Source organism: Ictalurus furcatus, chromosome 2 (genome assembly GCF_023375685.1).
Source record: "Ictalurus furcatus strain D&B chromosome 2, Billie_1.0, whole genome shotgun sequence".
NCBI classification, from domain to species: domain Eukaryota; kingdom Metazoa; phylum Chordata; class Actinopteri; order Siluriformes; family Ictaluridae; genus Ictalurus; species Ictalurus furcatus.
Genome location: NC_071256.1, coordinates 23,200,829 through 23,214,341, shown reverse-complemented (window position 1 = coordinate 23,214,341; position 13,513 = coordinate 23,200,829). Strand labels below are relative to the sequence as shown.

The window sequence follows — 13,513 nt, the reverse complement described above, 5'->3', positions numbered from 1 at the left end:
TTAAACAAGACTGTGAGTGAGATATTGCTTTTTTTTTCTTTTTCTTTTTTTTACAACAGTTTTATAAACAAGAATTTAATGTAGAGTAACTGATATTTCAGACACAACATGGTCAAGTAATTGATGTCAGTGAAAAATAGTTCACAAAGAAGCCACAGCTGAATAGAGTGATGCTATCATGGACACAGACTCACCCATATTGGACAGTTGAAGACTGGGAAAAAGACCAGGTGATCCCCCGAATCTTCAACTGTCCAGTTTGGGTGAGTCTGTGCACATAATAGCCTCAGATTCTTGTTATTGGTTGACAGGAGTGGAATTTAATGAGGTTTTCTGCTGTAGTAGCTCATAAACCCAGATGAGGATGGGTTCTCTTCTGAGTCTGGTTCCTCTCAAGGTTTCTTCCTCTTAACATCTTAGGGAGTTTTTCCTTGCCACCGTCGCCACCAGCTTGCTCAATTGGGATAAAGTCGCACATTTAAAATCTGTATACCGTGTTTATATGTTTCTGTAAAGCTGCTTTGAGACAATGTCTATTGTAAAAAGCACTATACAAATAAAATTGAATTGAATTGAATTGAATAAGCCTCAAGGTTTTATGTGGGTTTTTTTAATTGCATACTGAGATGTTTTTCTGCTCAGCACGGTTGTAAAGAGTGATTATTTGAGTTACTATATCCTTCCTGGCAGCTCGAACCAATGTGGCCATTTTCCTCTGACCTTTCTTGTCAACAAAGCGTTTCCACCAACAGAACTATTGCTCATTCAATGTTTTTTGTTTTGTTGTTGTTTGTTTTTCACACCACTCTGTGAAAACTCTAGAGACGGTTGTGTGTGAAAATCCCAGGAGTTTCTGAAATACTCAAACAAGCCCATCTGGTACCAACAACCCTGCCACGGTTAAAGTCACAGAGATCACATCTTTTAACTCAAGCTCTTGACCTGTATCTGCATGATTTTATGTAGTGCAGTGCTGTAACATGATTGGCTGTTTCCATAACTGCATAAATGAGCAGGTGTACAGGTGTTCCTAATAAAGTGGATACTGCTGTAGTCGACAGCATATCGCCAAATATCACTTTAGTACCACAGACTACTGAAGTACAGTTTCGCGCATACACAGCGTTTACGGTAACCGGAAGTGCGTCTCACAATATTTGCTCCGGGTCGAGCAGATCACGTTAGAGTAGCACAGAGGGTGGAGTATGAGTTCACTAAAATACGGATAGTGTTTTGAGGTTAAAACGAGTGTGGGAAAACATGCTCACGTAATTCAGGAGCACGAGCCGGTGAAGGAGGTGGACAGACACTGGAGCAGCGCGCGCTAAACGGCGGCTTATGGCGGGACTGTCGTACTTGGTGCTCCGCTTTTCGGGATCCGCTGGTCGGACCTACGGTGTGTTTTCTAAAGGACTAACGAGGACTTTGTTGATTTTATTTGATTTGGCGTGGCGTCTCCGCATCCGATTCCCGTACCTCTACCTCATCGCCTCCATGATGTTCAACGTGCGCTTACAGGTAAAACAACAATAAAGAAGAAGAAGAAGAAGTTGTATAAGGGCTGAGAATCCTGCTTGACTACAATATAATTTCTTTTTATTTCAGCCATAATGCATATGGGATCCGTTTTTCAGTCTAGGTTACAAATCAGTATTAATGATCAGGAGGTTACAGGTGCAAATTCCTGGATTTCCTTAAGCCAAACCTTTTGTAGCCAATGAGTCCCTTAATTGTAAATTAAATTCCACAGGCCCCTCAGCACATGCATACTTTCTAAACATTTGAATTCATTCATTCATTCATTCATTCATTCATCATCAGTAGACGTTTTATTATGCTGGTTATGGTCATGGTGGAGCTGGAGCCTATCCCGGGACCACTAGGCGTAAGACAGGAATACACCCTGGATGTACACACATCCACACATCTATTCACAACTAGTGGCAAATTAGCATTACTCAATCCCCCTACCAGCATATTCTCAGACAGTCAGAGGAAACCAGAGAACCTGGAAGAAACCCAAACATACATGGGGAGAAAATGTGAAACACCTCATAATCGTCCATTCCGGAGTGAATTGTGGATCCTGGTGCTGTGAGGTGGCACTGCACACCACCATGTCTGGGCCTCACAGACAGCTCTGTCAAACTCCTTCAAATGATTCAGAATGCAGCAGCATGCCTCGTCTTCAACCAACCCAAAAGAACCCATGTCACACCCCTCTTCATCTCCCTCCACTGGCTTCCTGTAGCTGCCTGCATCAAATTCAAGGCCTTGATGCTCAAATACAAGATCTGGTCTGGAACAGCACCCCCCTACCTCAACGCTCTCTTTGAGGTTTATGTTCCCTCACTCAACCTGCGATCAGTTAACGACCGACGCTTAGTAGTGTCTACTCAGCGTGGCTCAAGGTCCCTTTCCAGAACCTTCACACTAACTGTCCCTCAGTGATGGAATGAACTTCCAGCCTCAATCCGGACCACAGAATCTGTCACTATCTTCAAAAAACAGCTAAAGACCCACCTCTTCCGTGAGCACTTAACTAACCCATAAAATGCCAACCACACATTATTTAAAAAAAAAAAAAATCTGCATTTACACTGCCTCTTACACCTCTACTCTGCGCACTTTGTTCTCAGGAACTCAATTATAAATCTTGTATGGTAGCACTACTTATTGTTCTCCACTTGATATATCACTTTGCTTGTATTTCCTCATTTGTAAGTCACTTTGGATAAAAGCATCTGCTAAATGAATAAATGTAAATGTCGTCTTAACTATTTTAATAATGGACAATAATATTTTGACTTTATTTGAGCCATAGCAATTCCTATTCCTGAACTTTTCCCCAACAGAACACATTAGGTCTAAAGTCAACTTGGATCCTAGTGGTTTTTAAATTCTGATATTTTTCTTAAACCCATTTAATATATGGGACCACTCAAATAAGGTAATAACTATAAGAGCTCAATAGTAACTATAAATAGTAACTCTGGGGACCCCACTTTCTTTCACCTTCAACAGATGAGTAGTACCTTACCTGTAAAGCACTTTTGGTTTAAATAAAAACCTGTCAAACAAATTCTTAATGTAAATGTTCATTGCAGCCCTGCTATTCATATTGTAAATGGGTGTAATCTCTCTCAATGCACATTAACATTGACACATCACAACATTACACAACATTACGTGGAGTGCCTTGAAACGTGAAGCATTATTCGATGTGTTGACATAATTTCTATTGAAGTCATAGCAGGACATATTGAGTGGCTCCTCCCCCTTTTTTAAATGTATGGTATAATTTACCTCACAGCCGGCAGTCCTACAACTGTTGGGGGTGGGGCATGTCAGAGTCTAGAGAGCATTTGATTGGACAGAAAATCTGATGAGACGCTGAAGTGCAGAATGATGTCATCAAATCTTTTATTGGTGGTAGAAAGAGACTGTAAATGTGAATGCATATACCTTCTAAATGTGAATTTTATAACTGTTTTTGAACACACTAGCTTATAGATAACCTTAAGATGAACATAATCATACTAAAAGCCACAAAACTAAATTTTGATTTCATTAAGGGGCACTTCATAGTTGATTTTAACGTTATAGCATATCAGTGCCTTATCCTTTTTGTTTTGTGCAGGTCCACATTGAGATCCATTAATTTCCATACACGAAGTTAACTGAAGTGTCAACATCTCTGGACCAGAAGGTTCATATGCTGCTGCTGCCGCTTCAGAAGTCAGCCGAGGCCAAGGGAACCCCAGTACTGGAAGAACTATGGACACATACATAAAGGCGAAGCTGAAAACTCACTTAGACCGTTTCCCTGCAGTTTCTCTAGAAAAAATAGGAACCTTGTTGTATTTTACAGCTGGGCGTCGCTGCTGACTGCCATGGCTTTGGAATGGAAATATTTGGGGTGTGTTCTGTGCGATAAGGTAAATGTTGGAAATTTCAGGGAGAGGTTACAACCTTCGCTCACTTGTAACCATCACAAAAGTGACCAATTTTGGTTTGTGGAAATGTTTATTGCCTTTTTTTAATTGATCCACTACAGATGAGTTTGCCTCTTCATTTTAGAGGCTTTATCAGTGTGCAATATACACACACACTCTCACATGCTCAGTTTGTAAAAGGTCAGGGGAGTTTTTTTCCATTTAGTTATGTAGCACTTGACTCGCACTTTAGCTGCATGCCTAATGTGCTGATTACAGATGGTCTTCTTGTTTACCACTTAGTTTATAACTGGATGTTGTTGTTGTTGTTGTTGTTGTTTTTTCCAGCACTAGTGGCAGTTTTTTGGGGGGATTTGTTAAGCAAAATGTTACAGCCGACATCCTGCACTAGCCTATAATTTACTTTGAGAAACACACTTACATAATTACCAAAGGATATTGGCTCATTTTAAAACAAAATGTCTAGTTTGGATTTTGGTACACAAGCATGCAAGGGAAGTTTTAATTGCGGATGCAGGGTGGCATGATAAAAACTTTGGTCACAGTCCATATTCTACCATTTTACCTCATGTTGATGAGATGACCGTTTGTGACCAGTAGTGTTTATTACATGAAAAATGTTTATTAACATTTTTTTTTTCATTTCTAATATTTTTAAAGAATGCCACAGAACAATGATCCCATCATTTTGTCTGATGGGCTCCACTTATTATTATTGTTTTTATTTTCTGTAAAATGCAGTCTTGCCTCCTGCCCGTGAGTCAGTTTAGCTGTTTTTAGACAACAGAAAATGGTACTTTAAAATGTCTTTAACCTTAAATACAATATGAATTTTCTCGTTTGTCTTTTGTCAGTGCATTATTTTAAATGTGCAATTACTTTGAACAGCAAGCATAAGTAATGTAAGGAAAAACAATTTTATTTGAATATACAATAATAAAAGAATGAAGAACAAGCCTTTTTTGTTTGCCTTTTTTTTAATATATAATTACAGTTGCAATCAATATTATCCAACCCCCATTGCAAATCAGGTTTATTGTCAAAATTTACAGACTTTCAGCTGTTTGCAATGAACAAATCAAACAAAAGCAATTGAACACAATGAATGCTTCAAGTGCTTTCCCTAAATTCAACTGAAAATGCAACTTATAATGATTTCTCCAGTTTCAAAATTATTCAACACCTTCATGGCAAGCATCTTTAGTACTTAGTAGAGAACCGTTTTGCTGTTATGCCCTGCTTCAAATGAGATGCATAGCTTCTGGCAGCGTTCCTGAGGAATCTTAGCCCATTCCTCATGAGCAATGGCCTCCAGTTCAGTAATGTTCTTGGGTTTGCAGTAATATTTTGAATTTTCTTGTGCTTTTGCATCAGTAGTGGTGAATGTCTTGGAGTTCTAGCATGGAAACCTGTGTTTCGCCTTACTGTGCTCACTGAAACGTCAGTGCCTGTTGCCACCAAGTCTTGCTGCAGGTCTTTCACTCAAGGGTTTTTCACAACCTGCCTTCTCAGAAATCTGGTTGCAGCCATTGATAGCTTCCTTTTTCTGGCTCGTCCAGGTATTTCATATATTCCTACCCCTAGCCAGTTCAGGTATTTCATATATTCCAGTTCAAGCACACCTGGTGCAACTAATGAAGCCTTTGATTAGTTGCATCAGGTGTGCTTGAGACAACACCTGTTTTGCATATTTGTGCTGTTGTGATGGATTCTATTCAGGGGGTTGAATAATTTACAAATTTTGAAAATGAGAAATCATTATAAATTGCATTTTCAGTTGAATTTGTGGAAACCACTTGAAGCATTTCAATTGCTTTTGTTTGATTTGTTCATTGCAAAAGCTGAAAGTCTGTACATTTTGACTATAAACCTCATTTGCAATGGGGGTTGAATAATTTTGATTACAACTGTATCTGTATATAAACGAATTATACCACAGCGCTGTTGAATACTCAATTCTGATTGGCCAGATGTTTTGTTTCGTTTTGGTGTTGTTGTTGATCAATTTTCTATAACAGCAGCTCTGACAGTAATGCCATCTGTAATTCAAATCACAATTGTATTAGTGCATTTGTTTCTGGAGTAACTCCTACACAGGAAGTTGTATGGCTCCACATGAAGTTTTCAGTGATTCTCATGGAATCTTCCCTCTATGTGTTGGAACGAGTCTCCAGCTCTTTGTAACAGTCAGAGATGAAGCTGCAACTTTAAGATTTCTGAAACTGTTTTCTTAACAGAAGGTTTTGTGCTGCGCTGTAAAAATGGTAACAGACCGAGCTGTCTTATTAACTTTGAGAAAAAATAGTCTGGTGAGGGAACAACAGTTTCTAGCTGTTATGATAAAAGAGGCTAATTTGTTTCGTTCCACAACATTACATGGAATTCATAATGGATATTTTAAAAAAGTACATGAAATAAAACCTTTTTTTTAATTAATAATTGAATATTACTATGGAATAAGAGAAATAAAACACTTTGGGACATGCTGGTAGCACTTGACCACCATGTCATTGATTATTTTCCTATAACAAAATGCCCTGTTGTGTTTTATTCCTTCTATACTATAATGTGCCCTTAGAAATGTAGCGGACATCCTTACAGACAGTTTAAGCAATGATCTATTTCAGGGGGGAAATGGAGAAGTCCAAGTATGAGGTTTAATTTGAGTCCATAAATCCAGCCTATTTTGTATGATCTATCCAGAACCATAAGCAACTAATGGTTTTAGTGAAACTTTTCTAGTTTTTACCATAGAGGGGCAGTACATGCACACTACATGAGGAACTACACAGCAAAAAACATTCAGGGACACGATTCAGAGTCACACTGCTTTCCACACCACAAGGATAGATGTTTCAACTGACAGATGGAGGGATTAAGTTTAGCATTGCTTTCGAGAGAAATTGTAAAATGCATTCCTTTAATCGAGGCAGTTGATCATTAAAATGTCTTCATGTTGCTAGTTTAAAGGATTTGCTGTAGAAAATATTCTGTCTGAACCGAGAATGTTTGTTGTACTCTTTTTTTTTTTAAAAGCATTTTACAAATAAATAAAAAATTATTCAAAACTACGTTTTATACGAGACAGCACCTCAGAAATGACTGACCACAAGTCTGTCCATGAGTCTAAATAAATAATTCAGTGAGTAAGTAAGTATTGAAAGAAAATATAAAAGTGTACAGGTCACCCCTTTGGAGCTTTCTTTTTATTTTCTGTCCCAGTGCTCCATCCAATGATGTGATAAAAAAGATATCTAATGGCACGGTTCAATAACGTGTTTCCAAGGCAACTGCCTAAACCATTGTCTCCCCTCTCTGCATTAAAGCTACACATATTTAATCTCCTGTACTGAGCACTTAGATTATGAGCTTTTGCAAATGCAAGTGCAAGTGCTTCAAAATGGTTGGAAACAGAACAACTTCCTGTGGTGTGCAGAAGATAGTTTATGTTTATTAGAGGTAATATTGCTGTGCAGTTGCTATATTCAGCATATTCATATACTGGCCATGCTCATAAAAGTGTGTAGTGGTGAGTTTATGTGTGTTGAGTGGTTTATATCAGGTGCATCCTGTGCACAAGGTCCTACACAGACATACTTGTGCGTGTAAGTGTATGGTGTCTGCTGTGAGGGTGGATGTCAGACAAGAAGAAAAGCTTACATTTAATGTAAATTAACTGCAAAAATAAATACATTAGCTTCAAATAATCATTGATCTTGTGTGTTACACACATCCGGCATATGATGCATGGTATTACAATCAAATGATCCTTCAGATTCATTCATTTTCAATAACAGCGTTATCCTGGTCAGGGTCATGGTGGATCCGGAGCCTATCCCAGGAACACTGCATGAAAGACGGGAATACACCCTGAACAGGATGCCAGTCCATCGCAGGATACCATACACACATGCATTCACACATATTCACAGCTAGGGTCAATTTAGAGTAGCCCACACCTACCATGTTTTTGAGAGGTGGGAGGAAATGAGAGAAGATGGAAGAAACCCAAACAGACAGTAACCTGAGCTCAGGATTAAACTGGGGATCCTGGTGCCGATTTGTCAATACCTTTAACGTCATCGATCATCCTCCGTTCGTAATGTGTAGGATTAGTAAAGCCGGATGTAATCCAAGTTCATTCTGCTAAATTCATCCACATCATGAATTTCAAACACTGTTCAGCTGGGCATTGATAAGCAGCAGTTTATCTTTACACAGGTCATTCCATCTCAAATGGTCCAATGCAGGTTGCTCGACCGTTTTTATTTTTCCTAATTTTGTTAGTGATTACCCCTAGGTATTAACATTGCAAAGCCACCAGTTTTTATTTTATTTTATTTATTTTACTTGGTTTAACTATGACGACCATCTTAGTGTCATGACACACATCAAATTTTGGTTATTCAGCTGTTTAAGGAATCCTCAATATCTCAGCTCAGGATGGTCCTAGCTCCTTGGAAAAAAAAATTATCTTTAGAGTACATTACAAGGTACATGGACATATATAAATAATTTGCACATTCCTGTTCCATAGACTTAGAACATAAGTCCAAATATAATGTGCAAGATTGCTCACAGTTCCACATTTAGGGTCAGTTTATAATGGGAAGGGTTCGGGTATTAGTTTTAATTTTTTAAGGGTACCTAGGTATGTATTGTGTGCATGCAGAACATTTCAGGTTTGAGACTTCTCTTTTTTATGGGGGTGAGAAAGTGCAATTTGTTAAAATTTCCCTCACTTTTGGGTTGAATATTTCTGGTGGGGGACCAGATACAAATCTGAAAGTTTCCCTGAAATAAGTCCTCTATAGTAGCATTCTGCTGTAAAAAATAAATAAATAAATAAATAAAAAATTTAATAAAACAATAAAAAAAATTGTGAGTTTGAGATTGGAGTTAAACTCTGCAGGACAGTGGACCTCGAGGGCCAGATTTGAAGAACCAGCCTGATCTATCATGTTAGTACAGGTGTACTGGTATGTGTGAATAGATTTTATCCAAATATGGAAGTACAGTGTTTAGTTGCGTGTTTTACAAATGAACATTTTCATAAACAGAGCTATGGTGTTGTTTCTCCAGAGATAAAGGCAATAATTGACTACAGCTCAGAGGTCATGTACTGCTTTTAGCACAGGAGAAGCAACACCACAGCTCTGTTTATGACACTATTCATATTTAGATAAAATCTATTCACACATACCAACTGTACACCTGTACCAACATGATACAGAGAATGGTACAGAAAATGGATGGATGGATGGATGATATATACTGTTTTCCAAAATTGCAATAAATGCACCAGTAATCTAAAGCCTATAGCAGAACTATAGGAACTGTGTTGGCTCCAGAAAAAAGAGACTGGTCTGCTCAGCCACTTTGTGTCAAAACAGAAGCAACTGCTCTGTCCATTCAGTCTGCTAATGTAAAGAACATGTTGGGGAAGTAAGTGATAGGCATGGACACAGAGGATGCCGGATGCACAGTGCTTCCTCTGGCCCTGCCTTGCCCCTTTCCGCCTGCTCCAACCCTCCACCACAGGATACTATATTTTCCTCTCTCTTCCCCCAACCTGGAGAGCTATATGTTGTTGTTTTTTTATACTCAGATTAATGATAAAGCAAGAGTTTTGTATTTACTATTATCATTGCAATTGACTTCTCACTGCATTTCATTCTTGAACTGTGCTATTTTTGACAGGTATATGGAATTTTCCTTCTGGGAATGAAAGTCTACCTTCCTATGTAAATGTGTCTGTCTGTCTGAGTGTCTGGCTGAGATCCTCTCTCTCTCTCTCTCTCTCTCTCTCTCTTTAGAAGATTAACAGAAATGAAAGCTGGCTGTATATGTGTGACAGGCAGCAAGCACAGCTTTACCAGCTTGTTAAGATGTATATATGTCTACCTTGTTTTTTTTTGTTCGTTTGTTTTGTTTTGTTTTTTCAAATGTTTAAACTGAGCAAATTCTTTTAACCACAATATGCGGTGTGTCTCATGTCAAATGAGGGTGTGCTATATTTGACCTTGTTGAATCTGGAGCTTTTGGCCTTGGGGAGGGGAAAGGAGGGTCATCTGACTGGGGCGACTGGAGCATATGCACCGTACAGGGATGCTCCAGTTGCTCATTCAGGCTGCTAGAAGTCGGTCAGCATGTGTCCATCTTCTCTGTCTGAATCTCTAATCAGACGGACACATGCTGCCCCGGAGGTGCCAGCCCTTGGCATGCCGCTAAGTGCATTCTGGCAAAGCCATGCTATACATTTCACGCAAGTATACACATTAACTCTCAAATTGGTTATGGCAGCAAAGGATGAGGTGCATTGTGGAGGGTATTGTGTTATATAGCACTGTATTGTATAATATTAGACTTTGCTATTTAGGCTTTTGTCAGTAGGAATAATGGTAGCCATTGTGCATGACCTCTTGCTAGTGATTTGTTCTGTCTGAGGAAGGCTAATGGCAGTGCTACCATTATGTGAGCACTTTATCTAAAGGCCCAAAATTCTAAGGAACCGTGACTGCTTCTACACTTCTATTCCTCACTTTAATAATATAATATCAGCTGCATAATTGTGCATTGTTTCCTCTGAACTGGATAATAAGCCTTAGGATCTCGAAAGGAGCATAAAAGGCTAACATTGTGTTGTTTTTCCATTTAGACGATTACCACAATCAATTTGCATTTTCATTGCAAATAAATTAGTTTAGGAGAGAAAGTAAGACAGAGAGAGAAATGAGACAAATATAGTGCAGATTTCATTCAAAGCAACCAGGGCACTCTTAGAAAAAAGGTTTAATCTAGAACCCTAAAGTGAGGTTCGCCCTTGAAGATTCTTTGCAGAACCTTACTACTGTACAGTGATTTCCTTATCAGACAGAGTTCCGATTAGAACCCCTTCCAGAAGTGAAGATCCCTTTTCCGAAGCCCGTTACTGAGAGATAGAACAGAAATATAATTTTGGACATATTTAAAGCCATGATATACTTTTGCTGACTTTTTCTTTAGATGACCTTACTGTTTTTGTTGAAAGCATCCACACCCAAGGAATGTGCGGGAGGAAAAAGGAAAAATAAGAAAACAGAAAGTTTCATGGAGTGGGCCAGACATCTGCTTTCTGAGCACTAAATACTCCCCCAAACTAGAGCCACCCCCCGAATTCCCAAACTCTCTCTCTCTCTCTTTATAACTCCCGCTCTGCCAATGGACATATTTGCTTACTCGAGGAAAGAACTTCCAGGTTTCTTTCAGACATTTTTCTGACATGATCTGGCAGAAAATCTGAGTTGGAAAGCTTTGGAACTTTTGATTCAGTCTTCAGACTTGGTTCAGGACCTTCTTTGGTTTTGTGATAAACAATTAAACATCCACCAGAAATCCAGCATTACTATTCCCATAGCACGGGGTACGTATCCGTATCTCACTAGAATCTGGCAAACCATTACTTTGGGAAAAAAAGAAGGAAATATGTATTTATATAAAATAAATCTCTCTGTCCTTTGTACCTGAATTCATTTGCCATAAAAAAAAGTAAAAAAGATTCCTTATGGTCAAGTTGATCAACACTTAGAACCATCAGCTGGGCTGCATTCCACACTAAATCAGATCTGAAATGATGTAACTTCACATTTTTTGTGTCCTAAATCTAATCAGAAACAAAGATAAGCTACATTAAATCACCCAATTCTGTCCTGAACTGAAAGGGACCTAGGCACCCTTTCCACCCCAACCAATCCCTCATTCAATCCCTTCATCTGAAAAGCTGGAATGCTATAATTGAATCCTCGTGTGCAAGAATCTGCAAGCAGTAGTGTTAATGCAACTCACTACCATCACCCTCTGCTCTTTATGATTATGAGAGGAATATAGTCCTGGTGCCCAATTCTTTATCTTATTTTCCACATGTCTATTATATGTGACCTCAATATTCAAATTTCCAAGCAAGAAAAAAGCTCACTTGGCGTCAGTGGTTGAGACTTCAGATTAAACAGTCAGTTTTGGTGGTTCAGTTCCAGGACAGAGGAGTCTACGTGTGAACTATCTGTTAAGTTTTGTGCACTCATGTGACCCAGGCTATTATTTACAAGAATAATAATAATGGTGCTGGATAAACAGCTTATTAAGCAGTGTTTAAACTGAGCCAGATCTTACCATTGGTTTATACGAGTAGCAAGTCTAATCTTCGTGATATCCATTTAACTACTAAATGTGATAAATCACACTGACAACCTAGAAAGCTAGCTACACTAAAGCCCCTGATCTCATACACACACACACACACACACACACACTCACACACACAAATTCAATTCAATTCAATTCAATTCAATTTTATTTGTATAGCACTTTTTACAATAGACATTGTCTCAAAGCAGTTTTACAGAAATATCAACACGGTATACAGATATTAAAGGTGCAAATTTATCCCAACTGAGTAAGCCACTGAGTGGCTCTTTTATTGTTTTTATTGTAAATATAAATAGGTTCTAAAGCATTGTTGTAAAGTATTTGCTGATTTCTTCTCTTTTTATTGTATATCTCATACTAAATAATTTTAGATTTTCAAATGAATACAATATAAAATAAAGGGAACCTGAGTAAACACACAATACAGTTTTTAATATTATTTTTTATTGAAGCAACAGAAAAAAGTTAGCCAACACCTATCACCCATGTGAAAAACGTACTGCCCACTTAAACTTAAAATCCAGTTGTGCCACCTTTAGCAGCAATAACTACAACCAAATGCTTCCGATAACTGGAGATCAGTCTTTCACTGCACTGTGGTGGAATTTTGAACTACTTTAGTTCAGCCACACTGGAGGGAATTCAAGCATGAACTAGCCGATTCAGGTCCTGCCACAGCATCTCAATTGGTTCAAGTCAGGACTTTGACTAGGCCACTCCAAAACTTTAATTGTAACTTTTTTTGAGCCATTCAGAGGTAGACTTACTCCTAGGCTTTGGATCATTGTCTTGCTGTATAATCCAGTTGTGCTACAGTTTCAATTAGTGGACTAAAGCCCGGACATTCCCCTTTAAGATTTTCTGGTAGAGAGCAAAATTCATGTTTTTCACCTCACCCCTCTTCTATGGATGCCAGTTTTGCCCAGTGTCTTTCTGATAGTGGAGTCATGAACAGTGACCTTTATTGATAAAAGAGAGGCCTGTAGGTCCTTTGATGATGTCCTTGGCTGTTTTGTGACTTGCTGGATGAGTAGTTGCTGAGCTCCTGGAAGAATTTGGGAAGGTCGGACACTTCTGGGAAGGTTTACTACTGTGCTGAGTTTTTTCCATTTGGAGATAATGGCTCTCACTGTGGTTCTTTGGAGTCCCAGGACCTTTGAAATAGCTTTGTAATGTATTTGATCATGTATTTGATTGAAATGTGATGTATTTCAATCACCTTCTTCCTCAACATTTCTTTCAACTTTGGCATAGTGTGTAACTGGGTAAGACCTTTTAACCAACTTCATGTTGTTGAAACAGTTCTATTTAAGTGTTGATTTGATTGAACAGGGTTTGCAGTAATCAGGCCTGGTTGTGTCTAGTCCAGCTGA

General features: G+C 38.6%; 1 protein-coding gene across 1 annotated transcript; it reads left to right on the top strand.

The window, feature by feature from the left end:
• Positions 1 to 1,175: 1,175 nt before the first annotated feature.
• LOC128625425 (small integral membrane protein 10-like protein 2A) lies at positions 1,176 to 4,905 on the top strand. The gene is made up of 2 exons (XM_053653703.1): positions 1,176 to 1,518; positions 3,641 to 4,905. The coding sequence occupies exons 1-2, from the start codon at positions 1,339 to 1,341 to the stop codon at positions 3,659 to 3,661; spliced, it is 201 nt and encodes a 66-aa protein (XP_053509678.1). The 5' UTR covers positions 1,176 to 1,338; the 3' UTR covers positions 3,662 to 4,905.
• The last annotated feature ends 8,608 nt before the right edge of the window (positions 4,906 to 13,513 follow it).